We start from the raw sequence: 14,086 nt of genomic DNA on the forward strand, positions 1-14,086 counted from the left end.
TAAAGCCCTTGCTCTGAGAGGCCAGGATGGTATTCCTGGAAGGGAATTTCAGGCTCTCTGGAGCCTTACTTCACTCAGCAATTCTGAATAGGGCAATATTAATGAGATGAGGCATTCATAACATCAGGAGCCTTTCAAACATGATTCAGGCATTTGGGAGGTGGGTTATTGATTCTTGTGCTCCATCCCCATCACTTACCTAAAGCAAATGCCTCCTTCCCAGAGCAGCCCTGTTCTGGGTCAAAAATGGGGACCATGTTGTCTTCCAGTTGTTGCTGGACTACCACTTCCACCATGCCTTACTGTTGGTCATGCTGGCTAAGGCTGATGTGAGTTACAGCCAAATGATAGCTTGGGCACCTGCATATTTCCCACCCATGATTTAAAGTAGCTCTGTGGAAAGTGTGGCTGTGGGCCACATGCAGACCTTCAGACCCAGTGTGTGGCCCCTAAAGTCCCCACACTCCACCCAGTATAAATTCTTCAGTACTGTTTTGGGGGCAATATTTTGCTTGAAAACTGCTCAAAACTAGCCACAAGTTCAATAGTTTGTTTCCCCAGTTACCCTAATCTATCCACCCATCCCCGGCCAAAAGTCAGTCAAAATGGCAGCCAGAAGTGATGCGATGTCAGTGTACTAATGTCCAACAGTGCAGCCCATGTGGGAGACAACAGCATGGGAAAAGAAATTGGACTCCGGTTCCTCCACAGTTGCCCAGCCCTGTTTTAATGGGATGCTATTTTTTAAAACTGAATATGTGTCTGGTTCTTGCGGAAGGAAGATGCGGTTTTCTTCCCAAAAGAAAGAATTGAAAGTCCCCAAAGGACTTGGCAGGCACAAGAGTAAAGCATGGTGTATTAACAATTTGCTGTACCAAGACTAGTGTTTATTTTTTAGCTGATCGTGTTTGGGACGTCGTAGATCTGTTACTTCTTTTTAGACATTTGCTGAGCTTGGAAAAGTTACTGTACTGGCTGGGGGATTCTGAGAATTCTAGTGCTAGAAAGTAACTTTCCCAAGTTTATTAAAACAGGTTGAAGGCCAGTGGTCTGTTGAGCTATGAAAAACAGTGCAGAATGTGCAGAGCAGGACAAGAGAACAGCTCCTTAAACAGCCTGATACCTTTTTGAGCACAGGTTATTTCTGGAACAAAAGCCCTTCTTTGTTCTACAAACTGGTCTGTTTTTTATTTTCTGCCTTTCTTTCAGCACTGGAATAGGTGGCTCTTTAGGGAATCTCTGTACAGCTGCTCACCCCTCCCCACCCCTCCTTACAAGCAGCTTCACAAAGAGTCTCCAAAGAATGGGCAGGTGGTGAGGGCTGAGGCTGGAGAAAAAGAAGTTGTCCAAAACAAAAGAAGCCTCCCTCGACCACACACATAACATTTCACATTGGATAGTAGATGTTGGCTCTATTACATTTTAGAACTATGTGTAGCTTTATTAAACTATGCTGGGAGTGCAAGTGATGAATCTGCCAAACATTGACCATAGAATTGTGCTGGAGGAGCTACAACTGCCTAGTGGAGTGTTCTCTCTAGGAATCTCTGGTCCTTCAGTGCAACTTTTGGTTAAAGTTGACCATAGTGTTGCTCTGGAGGACCTTGATATTCCTAGAGAGAACATATTAATAAAATACATGAACAATCAAATCCGCAATATTCAAATTCAAAGCCACAAGTGTGGAGAGACAAGCATATATAATAAACTAAATGTTTCTAAGCTGCCCCTCACCCTGTGGATTCCAGGGTGGTGTACCATAAGGCATAAATTCTTTAAACAAAGTATATGTAGAAGAAAGCAATGTCCTTAATCATAACCACAAACTAAAAGGCAACAGAAGACTATATAAAGATTACAAGTATGGTCCATAGAGCCTTTGGCTTTCCAGATATTTTGCCATATAATTCCTGTTAGACCCAGCCAACCTGGCTGCTGGTAAAGGAGGTTGCCCAAGGAGGGAGGTTGATACTCCGCTGCAAAATTTGGAGGAGACTTGTATCTTTGACTTGATTTCCTTATGCTGCTTCCCCAGTGCGGATGAGGTAATTCTAAAGCCAAGTGGGGCCCAGCTGACTGTGGAGTTCCTGGAGGAGAACAGCTTCAGTGTGCCCATACTTGTCCTGAAGAAAGATGGGCTGGGCATGACTCTTCCTCCACCTTCATTCACTGTGCGTGATGTGGAGCATTATGTGGGTGAGTGCTTGGGAACTGGGGAGGCTGGTGGGCAGGCTGACAGATGAGTGAAAGAGGATTTTCACATTGTAGAAGTGTGGAACTTTTGGCTCATCAGATGTGGCCTATAATTTCCACAATCTTTATTGTTTGCCATGCCTGAGATGTTCAGCAAGTCAGAGGTTCATCAGCATTGCCATATTGGGTGGTTTAGTTGCCAAGATAGGGTTGGTGTTTGGGCCAGACGAAGAAAAGTAATCTAAATTTAGATTCTGCTCTTTTTTCTTCTTTTTCTTACTGTACTATGTGGTTACTTGGATACTTGGCTCACTCTTTTAGATTTACCTCTCCACTGAGCCAGAATTGGTCAGGTGCTATGTAGGTAGGTTAACTTGCTGTCATGCCATTGCACCTGCAAGTATGTCATCCATTGGAATTGTGCCATGCAACTGAGGCTGTAAACATGACTAGGGGGACTCCCACTGAAGATATTCCAAGCCCACCATAGATTTTCAGATCTAATTATATTCCATTTTTGAGCGTCTCTTATATTTTCAGTGACATAAAGGAGAATGCTTAGGCAATATTCCTCCACACCAACATAAGCTGTCAATAACAAATAAACCAGAATTTGATGTCTATGTCCTCAAGAGTGACTACCTCCATTTTTTTCCTTTATTGGGGGAGATGAACTAGAGGCTCTGGACCTGAGGCAGTGATTTTGTGCATCAGCAACTGCTGCAGATTCTATGGAAGTTCATAGAATTTTTCAGTATTTATATAAAAAAAAAGGCTTAGTAGAGGAACCTCAAAATACCATTGGACTGTAACTATGGAAATCCCACTTCACTAGCCACATTGGCTGGGAGTTATATTCCAAAGACCTCAAAGATCTGATTTTGGGAACCGCTCCCCTAAGAGTGTGTTACAGAATCTTCTGCAGTGTACCATGCAGGTTAATGTGGAACTGTCCAGAAAGAGAAAAAGCAAAACAGCACCATGTGAGTCTGCTCCATTTTTAGATTAGTGTTTCCTGGGAATGAATGTCTATCTTGTGTATTTTGGCTGCAGAACATTTGTTGGATTAATGCAAAATAAGGGACTGTGGCCCAGCTCATAGTGAGAGAAATTGGAAATTTCTGTCCAACAATAACACTCCATGCCTCCACATCAATTCAAGGTTTAGCACCCAATGGTTACTGGGTCAAATCCTGCCCCTTGAAGACTGCTTTCTTCTAGTCAGCTCCATTGTGGTCAGAAATGAAAAAATGAATTTGTGTGGAGATTCCAGCGTTGTGAGAGTAGTTGCTGGCCAAGGTGCTGGAGCAAAGCAGCTGGCTTGGATGGGGAAGTGAGTGAGAGGCTACAAGTCCAGGCTACAAACCGTCCCTTGGTTTCAAGTATTTTTTAAAAAGGCTCCAGAATATCTTAACATTTTGCTCTTTTTTAATGTTTTTGTTTTTTTTAAGAGGAAGCAACTGAGAAATTGATTTCCACACCACTTCCTGTTGTTAAAAAGGCCTTTCCTGTCTCTGAAACAAATTGGAGTGGGCCAGAAACTTGGCAAAATTGGCCCCATGACCACAGAAGGCATTTAACAGCAAAAAGGTTACTTGAATTTTTTGAATGGAATGTGGCAGATCCTGTTGGTCTTTCCAAGGTTCATGGTCAGACAAGGCAGTCTCCTCACAGTTGCCCCCCACTGCAGTAGAGGAAGACTGGCATTATTAAACATGCAGCAAGAATGTTGAGTGCTCACTGACAATGGACATGTAATACAACGTGTTTACAATTCATGATGGTGCTCACAGGGGAGTCAAAAGGAAACTGGGCTACAGTCCGCTGTGGCTGAAACCCCCTTCTGTCTACCCTCATCATCTTCTCACTTGTCTTACCCAGCTTAAGGCATGTCTGATTCTTTTTCAACAGGTGCTGACAAAGAGATCGATGTGATTGATGTGACACGCCAGGCCGACCTCAAGATGCGCCTGGGTGACTTTGTTGGCTATTATACCAGCAACCGCAGGGAAAAAGTCCTTAATGTCATCAGCCTAGAATTCTCTGAAACAAGGCAAGCAAAGGGACATGGGGAGTGTAGCTTTATAACTTTTGATTCTCCCACCACCAAGGCGAATCCTCTAGCAGAAGAATTATTGTGTTTGGTATGAAGATTTTTCTCTACTTTCTACCCTCAAGACGAGTGACTTTGACAAAAAACAGAGCTTGGAAAAATTGGGGTGAGGGATAACTCCAGCTTCCAGAATCAGTGGTTCTGCAACTGCAGGAATAAGGGATTTGGAGTCCAAAAAGATAGTGCCTTGAAGCTCTGACTGAAAGTCTGCATGTTTGGGGTCTTGTTTTTCCAACGATGGGCATTTTCCTTCTCACTGAGATTTAGATTTATTCAGAAAATAACACGGGCAGGAGAGGAAGATGCACCTACCTATCATGTCTTTAGCAGGTAATAGTAGCAGACACATATATGTGTATAAGGATGTGGATAGTTCTACCAAAAGGCTGCATTTCTTGTTGATTAGAGGCCTTTAAGCAGGACAAGGAGACCTCTGAAACTTCTGCTGGCCATGTTCTCTTAAAGCAGTCCTTCCATTGTGGTGCCTCTACCATGAGATGAGGCAGCAGCATCAAAGAGGAACTGGTTCCATACTAAACAGAAGGTTGAGAGAAAGTCACATAGCAGTGGGTCCTTTGTTAGTTCGCCTATTCAGCCATGGCCAAGAGAACATTACAGTGAATTAGGGGTATTCAGGAGGTGACTGTGCTTGGAGAGATTGAGCAGCAAGTGGTCCACAGCAAGAAGATAGGGCATAGTAAGGTCAGATGGAAGTGGGCTTGCTTAGATGAAAATGTAATTTCATTTGCATTATGGAGGTAGGTGGAGTGTGTCTGGATGGAGGCAGAGATAATGTCAGAACAGAGCAAGAGTGCTGAAAAAAGGTTAAAAACCATGAGCAGATCTGTTTGAAACAGCAGAGGTCCCAGAACAAAATAATAAGGGTTGTGATTTCCATTGTTTCTCAGAATCCCACCAGCATTATCTTGCTGTTCCTGTTCTGTATCAGTTTGTGAAATTTTGCTTCCTTCCTTCCATTGTGGAAATTCAAGCATAATTTTGTGCATATAGTGTTGTTGTTTTTTTTAAGTACATATTTTTATATGTATTTTCCTAGGGCAGGCATTTGTAAGCAATTTTTTCTGTTGATTAAAACACGTTTGTGCACACTTTTCAAGCATATGCGTTTTAAAATATACAGATTTTTTCCAAATATACACGTGGTTTCGTGTATTTTTTCCCTTTTATCCAAACAAAACACATGCTCCAGAAATGTGTGGATGTCTAAAGCAAGATGTACTTCATTTTATTTCTAGTCTTGAGCAGTGTGAAATGAATCTATTTGTAAGGAAATGTGCACCCAACAAATTTTTGTTCTGTCTATATGAGAGTTTTCAGAACATTTACTTTGTTATTTTAGTGCTAAAACAGGATCCCTTAATGTCTGGTGTTTTAGGACTGCAAGTTAACATTTGTAAATAATTCTCTATTGTGTATGCAAACGTGCCTACACACACATATGCACACGTTTTATGTATATTTTTATCTCTAATGGTTTTGTAGTACAGTTGGACCGGACCCCTGCGGATACGAAATCTGTGAATGCTCGTCCCATTAAAAGTAATGATGGTCTGGTGTGTGTGCACCCACTGTCACAATCACATGCACGCACTGCCATTAATCAAAATGGGCTTGCTGTTTGTGGATGGTTATATCTGCGGATGGCAAGTCTGCCAATAAGAGGGACGGACTGTATTATTATGTATGCTTTGCAGTGGCCTTTGGCCACAAGCAATAAAATGATCCTGCTACTAAAACGACTACAGAAAACAAAGCCTGTAAGATTGGGAAGAGGAGCAAAATGATGTGGGGGAGCTACAACTTCCCTAACCATCTATAATTCCATCTATTTTGGATTCTGGCTGTGCCCCTTGTTGGCATGCAGATTCTGATAGGTTCCTATCGGAATAAAGTGAAAAGGTTCACTTCCCCCGCAGAAGAGTGTGTGTAAGAAAGAGATTCTTTGGATGTACTGGATTGGCTGCAAGTAAGAAAGGCCCTGGTTTTGCTTTTGAGCCACACTAGACATTATGTGGAACATGCATGATCTGTTTTTTTTTTTACTTCTTCAAAAAACAAAACAAAACATTGAAGAGCAACCATGTTGGACCGAGAGCATGAACAGAGAAATAGGAAAGGGACTGCTTAACCCCTTCCCTGTTCTCATCTCACTACTCAAATCAGTCCTTCCCAGAAGGTGCTTTTCTTTTCTCAACCTTAAGAACCTCACTTTTTTATCTTCAGCTCTGTCTCTCCTTGCACAGAATCTAGGTGTAATAATAACTTTGGACTGCAATACTTTAAACACTCTAAAGGCTCTATTTAAGTGCTCAATGTTTGTATGAAGGTTTCAGTCTCATTCCATTGTATGATGACCCCTTTTGCAGATGGGATAATGGAAGCAGAGCGAAGGTTAAGTGCTATTGTGAGAATGAAAGTTGGAAGCTCAGAGATGTCATAAGATTTGAACATTTGATTGTTTTCTGTTTACTTTTCCTCTCAATTTTCCAGGTTGTCTAATTTGGTGGAGACACCAAAGATTGTGCGCAAGTTGTCCTGGGTGGAGAATCTTTGGCCGGGGGAGTCGGTGTTCGAACGGCCGAATGTGCAAAAGTACTGCCTGATGGGGGTGCGGGACAGCTATACAGACTTCCACATTGACTTTGGGGGCACTTCTGTCTGGTACCATGTACTGCGGGTAAGAATATACAGCAGGGAGAGCAGCATCTTAGAACTGAGGCACATAGGCAGACCCACAGGATGTATTATCACTGTATATTTCACCTGAGGAATATGAAATGCTTCTACCTTCCTTACATGTTCTTTTTGAAGATTTTCCTGCATATATAAATCTAATGGCCATGCTGACTGGAAGTTGTCTAAGCCACTGCTATTCAAAGTGGGGTGGCTAGACGATTGTTGGTTCCTGAACCATTGGCTGCCAGTCTCTGGAGAGCTTCCAGGAAAGAAAGACCATTGTAACTAATGGGCACTAATATAGTGCTATTCCCAGGGCCGGGGAATATCAGCATATTTGTGCCCATTAGCTACAATAGTGCATGTGGTGTATACAGTGGTGCATGTAGGTGCATGTGGGGAAAAGCAATTCCAGTTCCTCATATTAGATAACTTGAGAGCTGTTCTAAACTATCAATGTTTCCAAATTCTGTTCTGAAGTGGCTTAGCCTAGTATAGAACTGGTATAGTCTGTGAGTCCAGTGCTTTTGAATTATTACTTCATTTAATAAGAGGTAAAACTATCTGGACTGCTTCATGAATGGGATTGATTGGATACTGTTGAAAGGGAAGGCTTCTGCCAGAGCAAATAAGAGCAAAGCTGGTTCTAGCTTAGAATCATAGAACTGGAAGAGACCATAAGGGTCATCCAACCACCTGCCATGCAGGAATACTCAATCAAAGCACCCCCAGCAGATGGCCTTCCAGACTCTGTTTAAAAACTTACACATCTGATTTATGTGTGTCAATTGTGGTCCTATACCTTGCATGATTCCTCACCATTGGATATGCTAGCTGGGGCTGATAGGAGTTGCAGTTAATATCTGGAGAGCCACAACTTTTAACATATCACTGTTCCAGAAGCCACAGGCTGTAGGGTTGCTACTGGCCTTTTTAGAATTTGGTGTAGCTTTTCTTCTGTTGCTTTCTGGTGAGATCTGTTGTTAGATGCTTCAAAGCCTTTATATGAAAGAGACTGAAGAAACTTGATGTGTTAAGTCCATAGAAGAAAGGATATATATTCTTGTTTTTAAGGATGCTGGGAACCAGAAAAGGAGTAATATTTTACTGTTCATTTAGAATACGTTGAAGACAAGAGGCAGACAGCAGCTTGTTGGGCACTTTGCAAGTCTATTAATCTCCAGAGCATGCAAATGAAAAGCAAGCAGTGTTTCTGCCAGCAGCTTTCTCCTTGTTTGCTCTATGCTAATGCCTCTGCATAAATTAGGGGTGTTTCTTTCTTACCCTTTGGCTGTTCTTAAATTCATAGATCTATCTTTTCCACCCTTATGCCATTGGTTGTTTCTTCAGCTTCAGTTGTTTTGGAAAATGAAGATGAAAGTTTTGAAAAGGGCTCTTTGGGTGAAGAGTTCCTAGACCTGGGAGTTCCAGATAGTTTGGCCTACAACTCCCATAATTCCTTACTGTGGGTCATTCTAGGTGGGATCTCTGGGAGTTATAGACCTAACCATCTGGAGGGTGACATGTTCCCCCATTCTGGCCTAAGATGGCCTTTTTGTTGATTCTCATCATTGTCCCTTTGTTACAGGGAGAAAAGATCTTCTATCTGGTGCGCCCTACGACTGCCAACTTGACACTCTTTGAAGCATGGAGCAGCTCATCCAATCAAAATGAAATGTTCTTTGGGGACCAGGTGGACAGATGCTATCGCTGTCCTCTCCGTCAGGGCCAGACTCTCTTCATACCCACAGGTAGAGGCCTTTGGCAGTTAAATATCCTCTGCAACAGTGCCTTTGTCATTGTTAGTGATACCATGATCCCTTTGGGCCTTTGTTTTCCTGCTCCTCAGAAGCACCTTTTCTCTTTCCTGCAGCTGCCATGTTGACTAACTTACACTTTAATAGAGTGTAAGGAAGTAAGGAAGGTCTGCTTGTTTCTAGCAGTTGCAGACCAACCGTATCATTAGGCAAAGAGAAACTGCAAGTTCAGGTAGCATATTGGATGGCAGCAGCAGTCTACTCCAGAGTCCTTTGTCTGTTCCCCTTTCTTGTATTCCCTTACCTAGCATCCACCCTAAGGCACTGTGATGACTGGTCTCCCAGTCACCTGAGGACTTCTCCTGAACTACAAAGGGTTAATCTGGGAGGAGGCACATGCTAATGAGCTGTGGCATCATAGCTGACGTAAGGCTCACTTGGCCAATCACCAGTGCCAGAGCGGCAGTTTCAAAAGATTCCAAGAGAGGGCTTTAAATACCCCTGTAGGACCATGTGTCCTTCGTTCTCCATCTTGGCTTTGCTTGGGGAAACCAGAGGCTTGTCTTTGTCCTCTGAGCAGCCGGAGGACCGGCTCAGGAATGCAGGTAGAGTTGGCAAGGAGCCAGCTCCCTGATTCCAAGAACTCCACAAGGACTACAAATCCCATCATTTTGTGAGTAGTTCAGGAACAGTGTTAGTCAGGACGTCTAGGTCTTTTTGTTATGTTTATCTAATATCTTGCCTGAAATGAATATCTTTGTAACTGTGTTTTCTGACCTGCAAGGCAAGGAGGCCTGGCATGAGTGATACCTTTCTATTCTATATTATTTCTTTAAAATAAACTCTTTCTTTTAAAAGCATCTGCTATCTCTTTGCTCCTGTACACGTGCCTTAACTCGGTTACTGATTGCTCTGGGTTAGTACAGAAAGAAACTAGAGGTCCCAGCAAGTCTCAGTGTGTGCTGGGGGGGAATTTGGACAATTCACTGAGTGGTGGCAGCGGAAAAATAGTTTTTTTTAAGGGATTCCCTGGGAATAAGGGCCACGCACAGGGCATTGCTCTCAAGGAATCATCACAGGCACAGTACAGGATGTTGTTGCATTGCCAATGTTGAAATAAAATTCAACTACCAGTCCAGTTATTTCTGAACATGGAACTAGGAGAAGGGAATTTATCCTTTGCCTCAGGTAGAAAATTTCTTAGGGTGACCCGAGCACTTAATAGCATCCAGAATGGCAAACATTTCCCTTTATGCCTTTTCTTCAGCCCTTTGTATCAGGAATGGCTACTTTTCCTTTTCCTGTAAGCAGGAAATGATTATGGGAGGCCAGTCCAAAGTTCACTTGATTTTCTCCCTCCCTCCCTTTGCCTTTTCAGGTTGGATCCATGCAGTAATGACCCCTGTTGACTGCCTGGCCTTTGGGGGCAACTTTCTGCACAGTCTGAACATTGAGATGCAGCTCAAGTGAGTCTAGTGGGGAGCGAGTGACAGCAGAGCCTCTTGGAAATTAACGCAATGGCAGAGCACATGCTTAGAACGTCCCAGACTTGATCTCAGATGTTTTCAGCTAGGATGGAGAAGGTTCTTTCTGAAACCCCCAAAAGCCACTCCCAGTCAAAATGCTTTTTATTGTAGAGTAGAAATCATAATGAGTGGATAATTAATGTTCCAAAGAATCTTTTTTTTAAATAATTTTATTGAAGTTAATATATTCATTAGACAAACAGTTAACAACACAAGGTTCCAGAAAATCTTGATTCAAAAACACACTGTAGGAATAATCCAGTTTGAGACCACTTTAACTGTCCTGACTCAATGCTAGGGAATTCTAGAAACTGTAATTTTGTGAGACATTTAGACTTCTTTGTCAGGGAGCTCTGATGCCACAATAAACTATGATTCCCAGGATTCCCTAGCACTGAGCCAGGGCAGTTAAGGCAGTGTCAACCTGGATTATTTCTGCAGTGTGTTTTGGACCTTAGTCTTCAAAACTGTGAATTTCTAAACTGAATTTCTAGCTCTTTTGGTTGTGTAGATATGCTCAGACAGGCAATGCCTGATGAAACTACAGAATATTCTAAGTAAGTAAATGTTTGAATATGCTGTGTGCAGGCAATGCCTAATGATACTACAGAAGAATTGCTAAGTAAGTCTTCCAGAAGCCAAAAGATGAGTCTTAGAGCCCTATATAGATCGTTGCATCTTTTTATGACCACCAGCAACATAACAAATAATCTGAAATAAGAAAAATGCTGCAAATGTGCTTAATTTACAGTTATTTGGGGTGTGTGGAATGTTTCCTTTTAGTCACAGATGTTATGTTCCTTTGGCACAAAGGAATACCACACAGATCTCACAAGGTCTCACTTTTGCTCCTCACTAGGGCCTATGAAATTGAAAAACGCCTTAGCACAGCTGATCTATTCAAATTTCCCAACTTTGAAACTATCTGCTGGTATGTTGGCAAGCACCTCCTGGATATCTTCCGAGGTATGTTTTGAGTCCCCTATTCAACCCCAAGACTAGCCCCCCCCCCCCGCCCCCTTTCCCATTGCTTTCTGTTATTGACCATGAAAGTGGTTGTCATTGATACTCTCTGTCTCATCCTTGGCAGGTCTTCGAGAAAATCGCAGGCACCCGGCTGCTTATTTGGTTCATGGGGCCAAGGCCCTGAACACAGCCTTCCGCTCATGGACTAAAAAAGAGGTAAAGGGTTGGCAGAAAGACTTTTTTTGTCTGAGATTAGGGTTGGGTTACTAGCCAGGGCTCTGAGGGATTCTGGACACTACTGGTATACATTTTTGTCAGCAGTTGAAAAAGAGCAACAGAAAAATAAAAATAGTTATTGGAAAGAAAGCTAGGCTAGAACCTTTCTCCTCAGCATGTTGACTATATGTGGAAAATTATTTTAGCAAGCAAAAACCCACAGGTATGTGTGTGCTATCTGCATTCTGAAGAGGTACAGCCCTGACAGGTTGCGCACTTCAGGGATAAGTAGGCCCAAATTCCAAGCATTTGGAGGGCTAAGAAAACAATATCTTAGGAGTGAGGAGCCTTTAGCTCTTCAAATGCTGTGGGTAGCAGCTCCCATAATCTCTTCTCATTGGTCAAAGTTTGCAGCTACCAGATTTTATTCCTTTCAGGCCCTGGCTGACCATGAGGAAGAAATCCCAGGAACAGTACGTCCAGCACAACTCATCAAAGATCTGGCTAAGGAGATCAGGCTTGTGGAAGTGAGTATGAGAAGGCAGGGTATTTTCCTACTAATGGTGGGCATCCCTGTATGAGATGGCAGGGTGGAGCCATGGTGAGGGAATACCAATCTTTGCTATCCTATAGCAACCTTCGGCTTCTATTGCTGTATGTAAGGGATCAACTTCTGAAAGTAGGGGAAATCAGGAGATAAAAGGTTCTTGATGTATGGTGAAGCAAGTCAAGAAAATGATTGCCTACTTATTTTGTATTGAACTGGGGCTTAGAGGACATATTGGGGTCATCTGATGCTATTAGCTACTGGTCCCAGACAGCTAAAGCTCTACTTTGGGGCAATTTGTAGATATGCTGGTGCCCATCCCATTTTCCTTCTGAACAGTGGGATCTGGACAAAGGGATATTGCTCCCTGCAATTTAGCTTCTTAAAACTGATATGCCTCCTCCTGAGTAGATCTGCCTGTAGGTTACTCTGCAGGCACACAGCTTGAAACATCCAAGTGCTGATGAGCAAGACTTCTACAGGTGGCTTTACCAGTCCCTTTTTGCCTTCCAGAATATTATACTGGCATGGCTATCCCTAACTGATTGTAGCTTCAAATCTGTGGCCCATTATGCCCCTCCACATGGCAGGCAAATCATGCCCAGACAGCCCTTGGGCAAATGGTAGTTGAGTGTAGTGGTAGTGGTACAGAATATGAGCTTAGAGATTCCCACTTCAAATTATATCTGGTAGCTTGTAGATAACAGCTTCTCATCTTGGTCACTTGTACATTGATTCTAAGGGTTGCTGGTGGGAGTCCGGTGTGCACAGAGCTGCCATGGCAGAGATTGTAGCCTGGCTGTTTATACCACACCGCAGAATAAATATCCTGGCACCCCAAGCCCACACAGAGAGGGCTTTCAAACTTGGCTTCTCTGTCTTGGGGGACACCAGACAGAGTTTGGTCACTGTGTTTCAGTTGGAGGCGAACTCTCCTTGTCTAACCTTGCCTTTAGCTGTTTGCTTGGTTGTCAAAGGGAACAAATAATTCCATCAAGGCAAGTGAGCAAAATCTGTTAAGAGGTTGGTCAGTTTTAACCTCCTTAGTAATGTAAGTACAAGGCTGCTTTTTGTTGTTGTGTGCCTTCAAGTCATTTCCGACCCATGGTGACCCTTAGGCGAACCTATCACAAGTTTTTTTAGGCAAGATTTATTTAGAAGAGGTTTGTCATTGCCTCCCCCTGAGGCTCAGAGCATAGAGTGTTTTTATCCATGTTTTGAGACACAGAAGTTGAAAATAAATTGCAAGCATTTTCATTTGAAACAGATGGGCAACATTGTTTGGTGCTGGGGACAATGTTCCTGCATTTCATTTTGCAAGCCACCCCATGTGTGTGGGTAGAACAGCCAAAACACCATGCCTCAAAATGTTAGTAGCATGAGCTTTAAAAGCACTGTGTGAAAGAGAGATACTTCCTAGGGATATTGGGGCTCATGCTCTTTCAGGATATATTCCAGCAGAACATTGGGAAGACGGGCAGTCCGTTCGGCCTGCAGAGGGGCAACCAGCCTGGTGCAGCTGCCAAAAAGGGAGACCAGAGCCCCAAGGAACCTGGCAGAAAAGGGATCCAGAAGGATGTTGCCTCCGTCAGAGCCCTGGAGCTGGAGCTGCTACGCAAATACAAGCGGCAGGCCCTGAAAAGCCTGGAGAGCCCTGGGCAGGAAGAGGTGAGCTGCCATTGTAGCAATGCAGATAGAACTCTACTGCACTGTATTGGAGTGGGATGCATAGCTGGATTCCTCTCAAGGTGAATTTTAAGGCAGGGTAGGAAGCCAGGCTACACCTGGACAGCTTTTCTATGTGGCCTTGCACTTCCTTGCATAATCCTTGAGGTCTGTGGCCACCTCCCTCTGCTTTCTATACTCATAAGTGCAAATGTACATTCATTTGCCTTTTCAGTTTGACCTGCCAAGTTCCAGCTTGGAAGACACAGATGGGGAACCTGACCTGACAGAAGAAGAGCTGCCCTTGGTGGTGGCCAATGGCCGAGGCACCAGGTTTGTTTATTATGTGGGAGGTCCACATGTGCTGTGGTGGTGGTGAGGTAAAAGAGAGATTTGAATGGGGTAT

General features: G+C 43.3%; 1 protein-coding gene across 5 annotated transcripts in view; it reads left to right on the plus strand.

The window, feature by feature from the left end:
* LOC149322923 (histone lysine demethylase PHF8-like) overlaps window positions 1–14,086 on the plus strand; it is a 39,753-nt gene that overhangs the window by 4,629 nt on the left and 21,038 nt on the right. For 3 of the 5 annotated variants that reach the window (XM_089484823.1, XM_089484801.1, XM_089484809.1), the window contains exons 4-13: window positions 2,036–2,196; window positions 4,105–4,246; window positions 6,818–7,004; window positions 8,592–8,754; window positions 10,139–10,226; window positions 11,146–11,252; window positions 11,377–11,468; window positions 11,906–11,995; window positions 13,462–13,683; window positions 13,916–14,013. In XM_089484823.1, the coding sequence (XP_089340949.1) occupies window positions 2,036–2,196; window positions 4,105–4,246; window positions 6,818–7,004; window positions 8,592–8,754; window positions 10,139–10,226; window positions 11,146–11,252; window positions 11,377–11,468; window positions 11,906–11,995; window positions 13,462–13,683; window positions 13,916–14,013 (1,350 nt within the window). The remainder of the gene's footprint in view (window positions 1–2,035; window positions 2,197–4,104; window positions 4,247–6,817; window positions 7,005–8,591; window positions 8,755–10,138; window positions 10,227–11,145; window positions 11,253–11,376; window positions 11,469–11,905; window positions 11,996–13,461; window positions 13,684–13,915; window positions 14,014–14,086) is intronic. The other 2 variants (XM_089484816.1, XM_089484831.1) reach the window with 2 other exon arrangements.

The sequence above is a fragment of the Sceloporus occidentalis genome, unplaced genomic scaffold, assembly GCF_023333645.1.
Source record: "Sceloporus occidentalis isolate IW3139 unplaced genomic scaffold, rSceOcc1.0.p SCAF_1, whole genome shotgun sequence".
Taxonomy (NCBI): domain Eukaryota; kingdom Metazoa; phylum Chordata; class Lepidosauria; order Squamata; family Phrynosomatidae; genus Sceloporus; species Sceloporus occidentalis.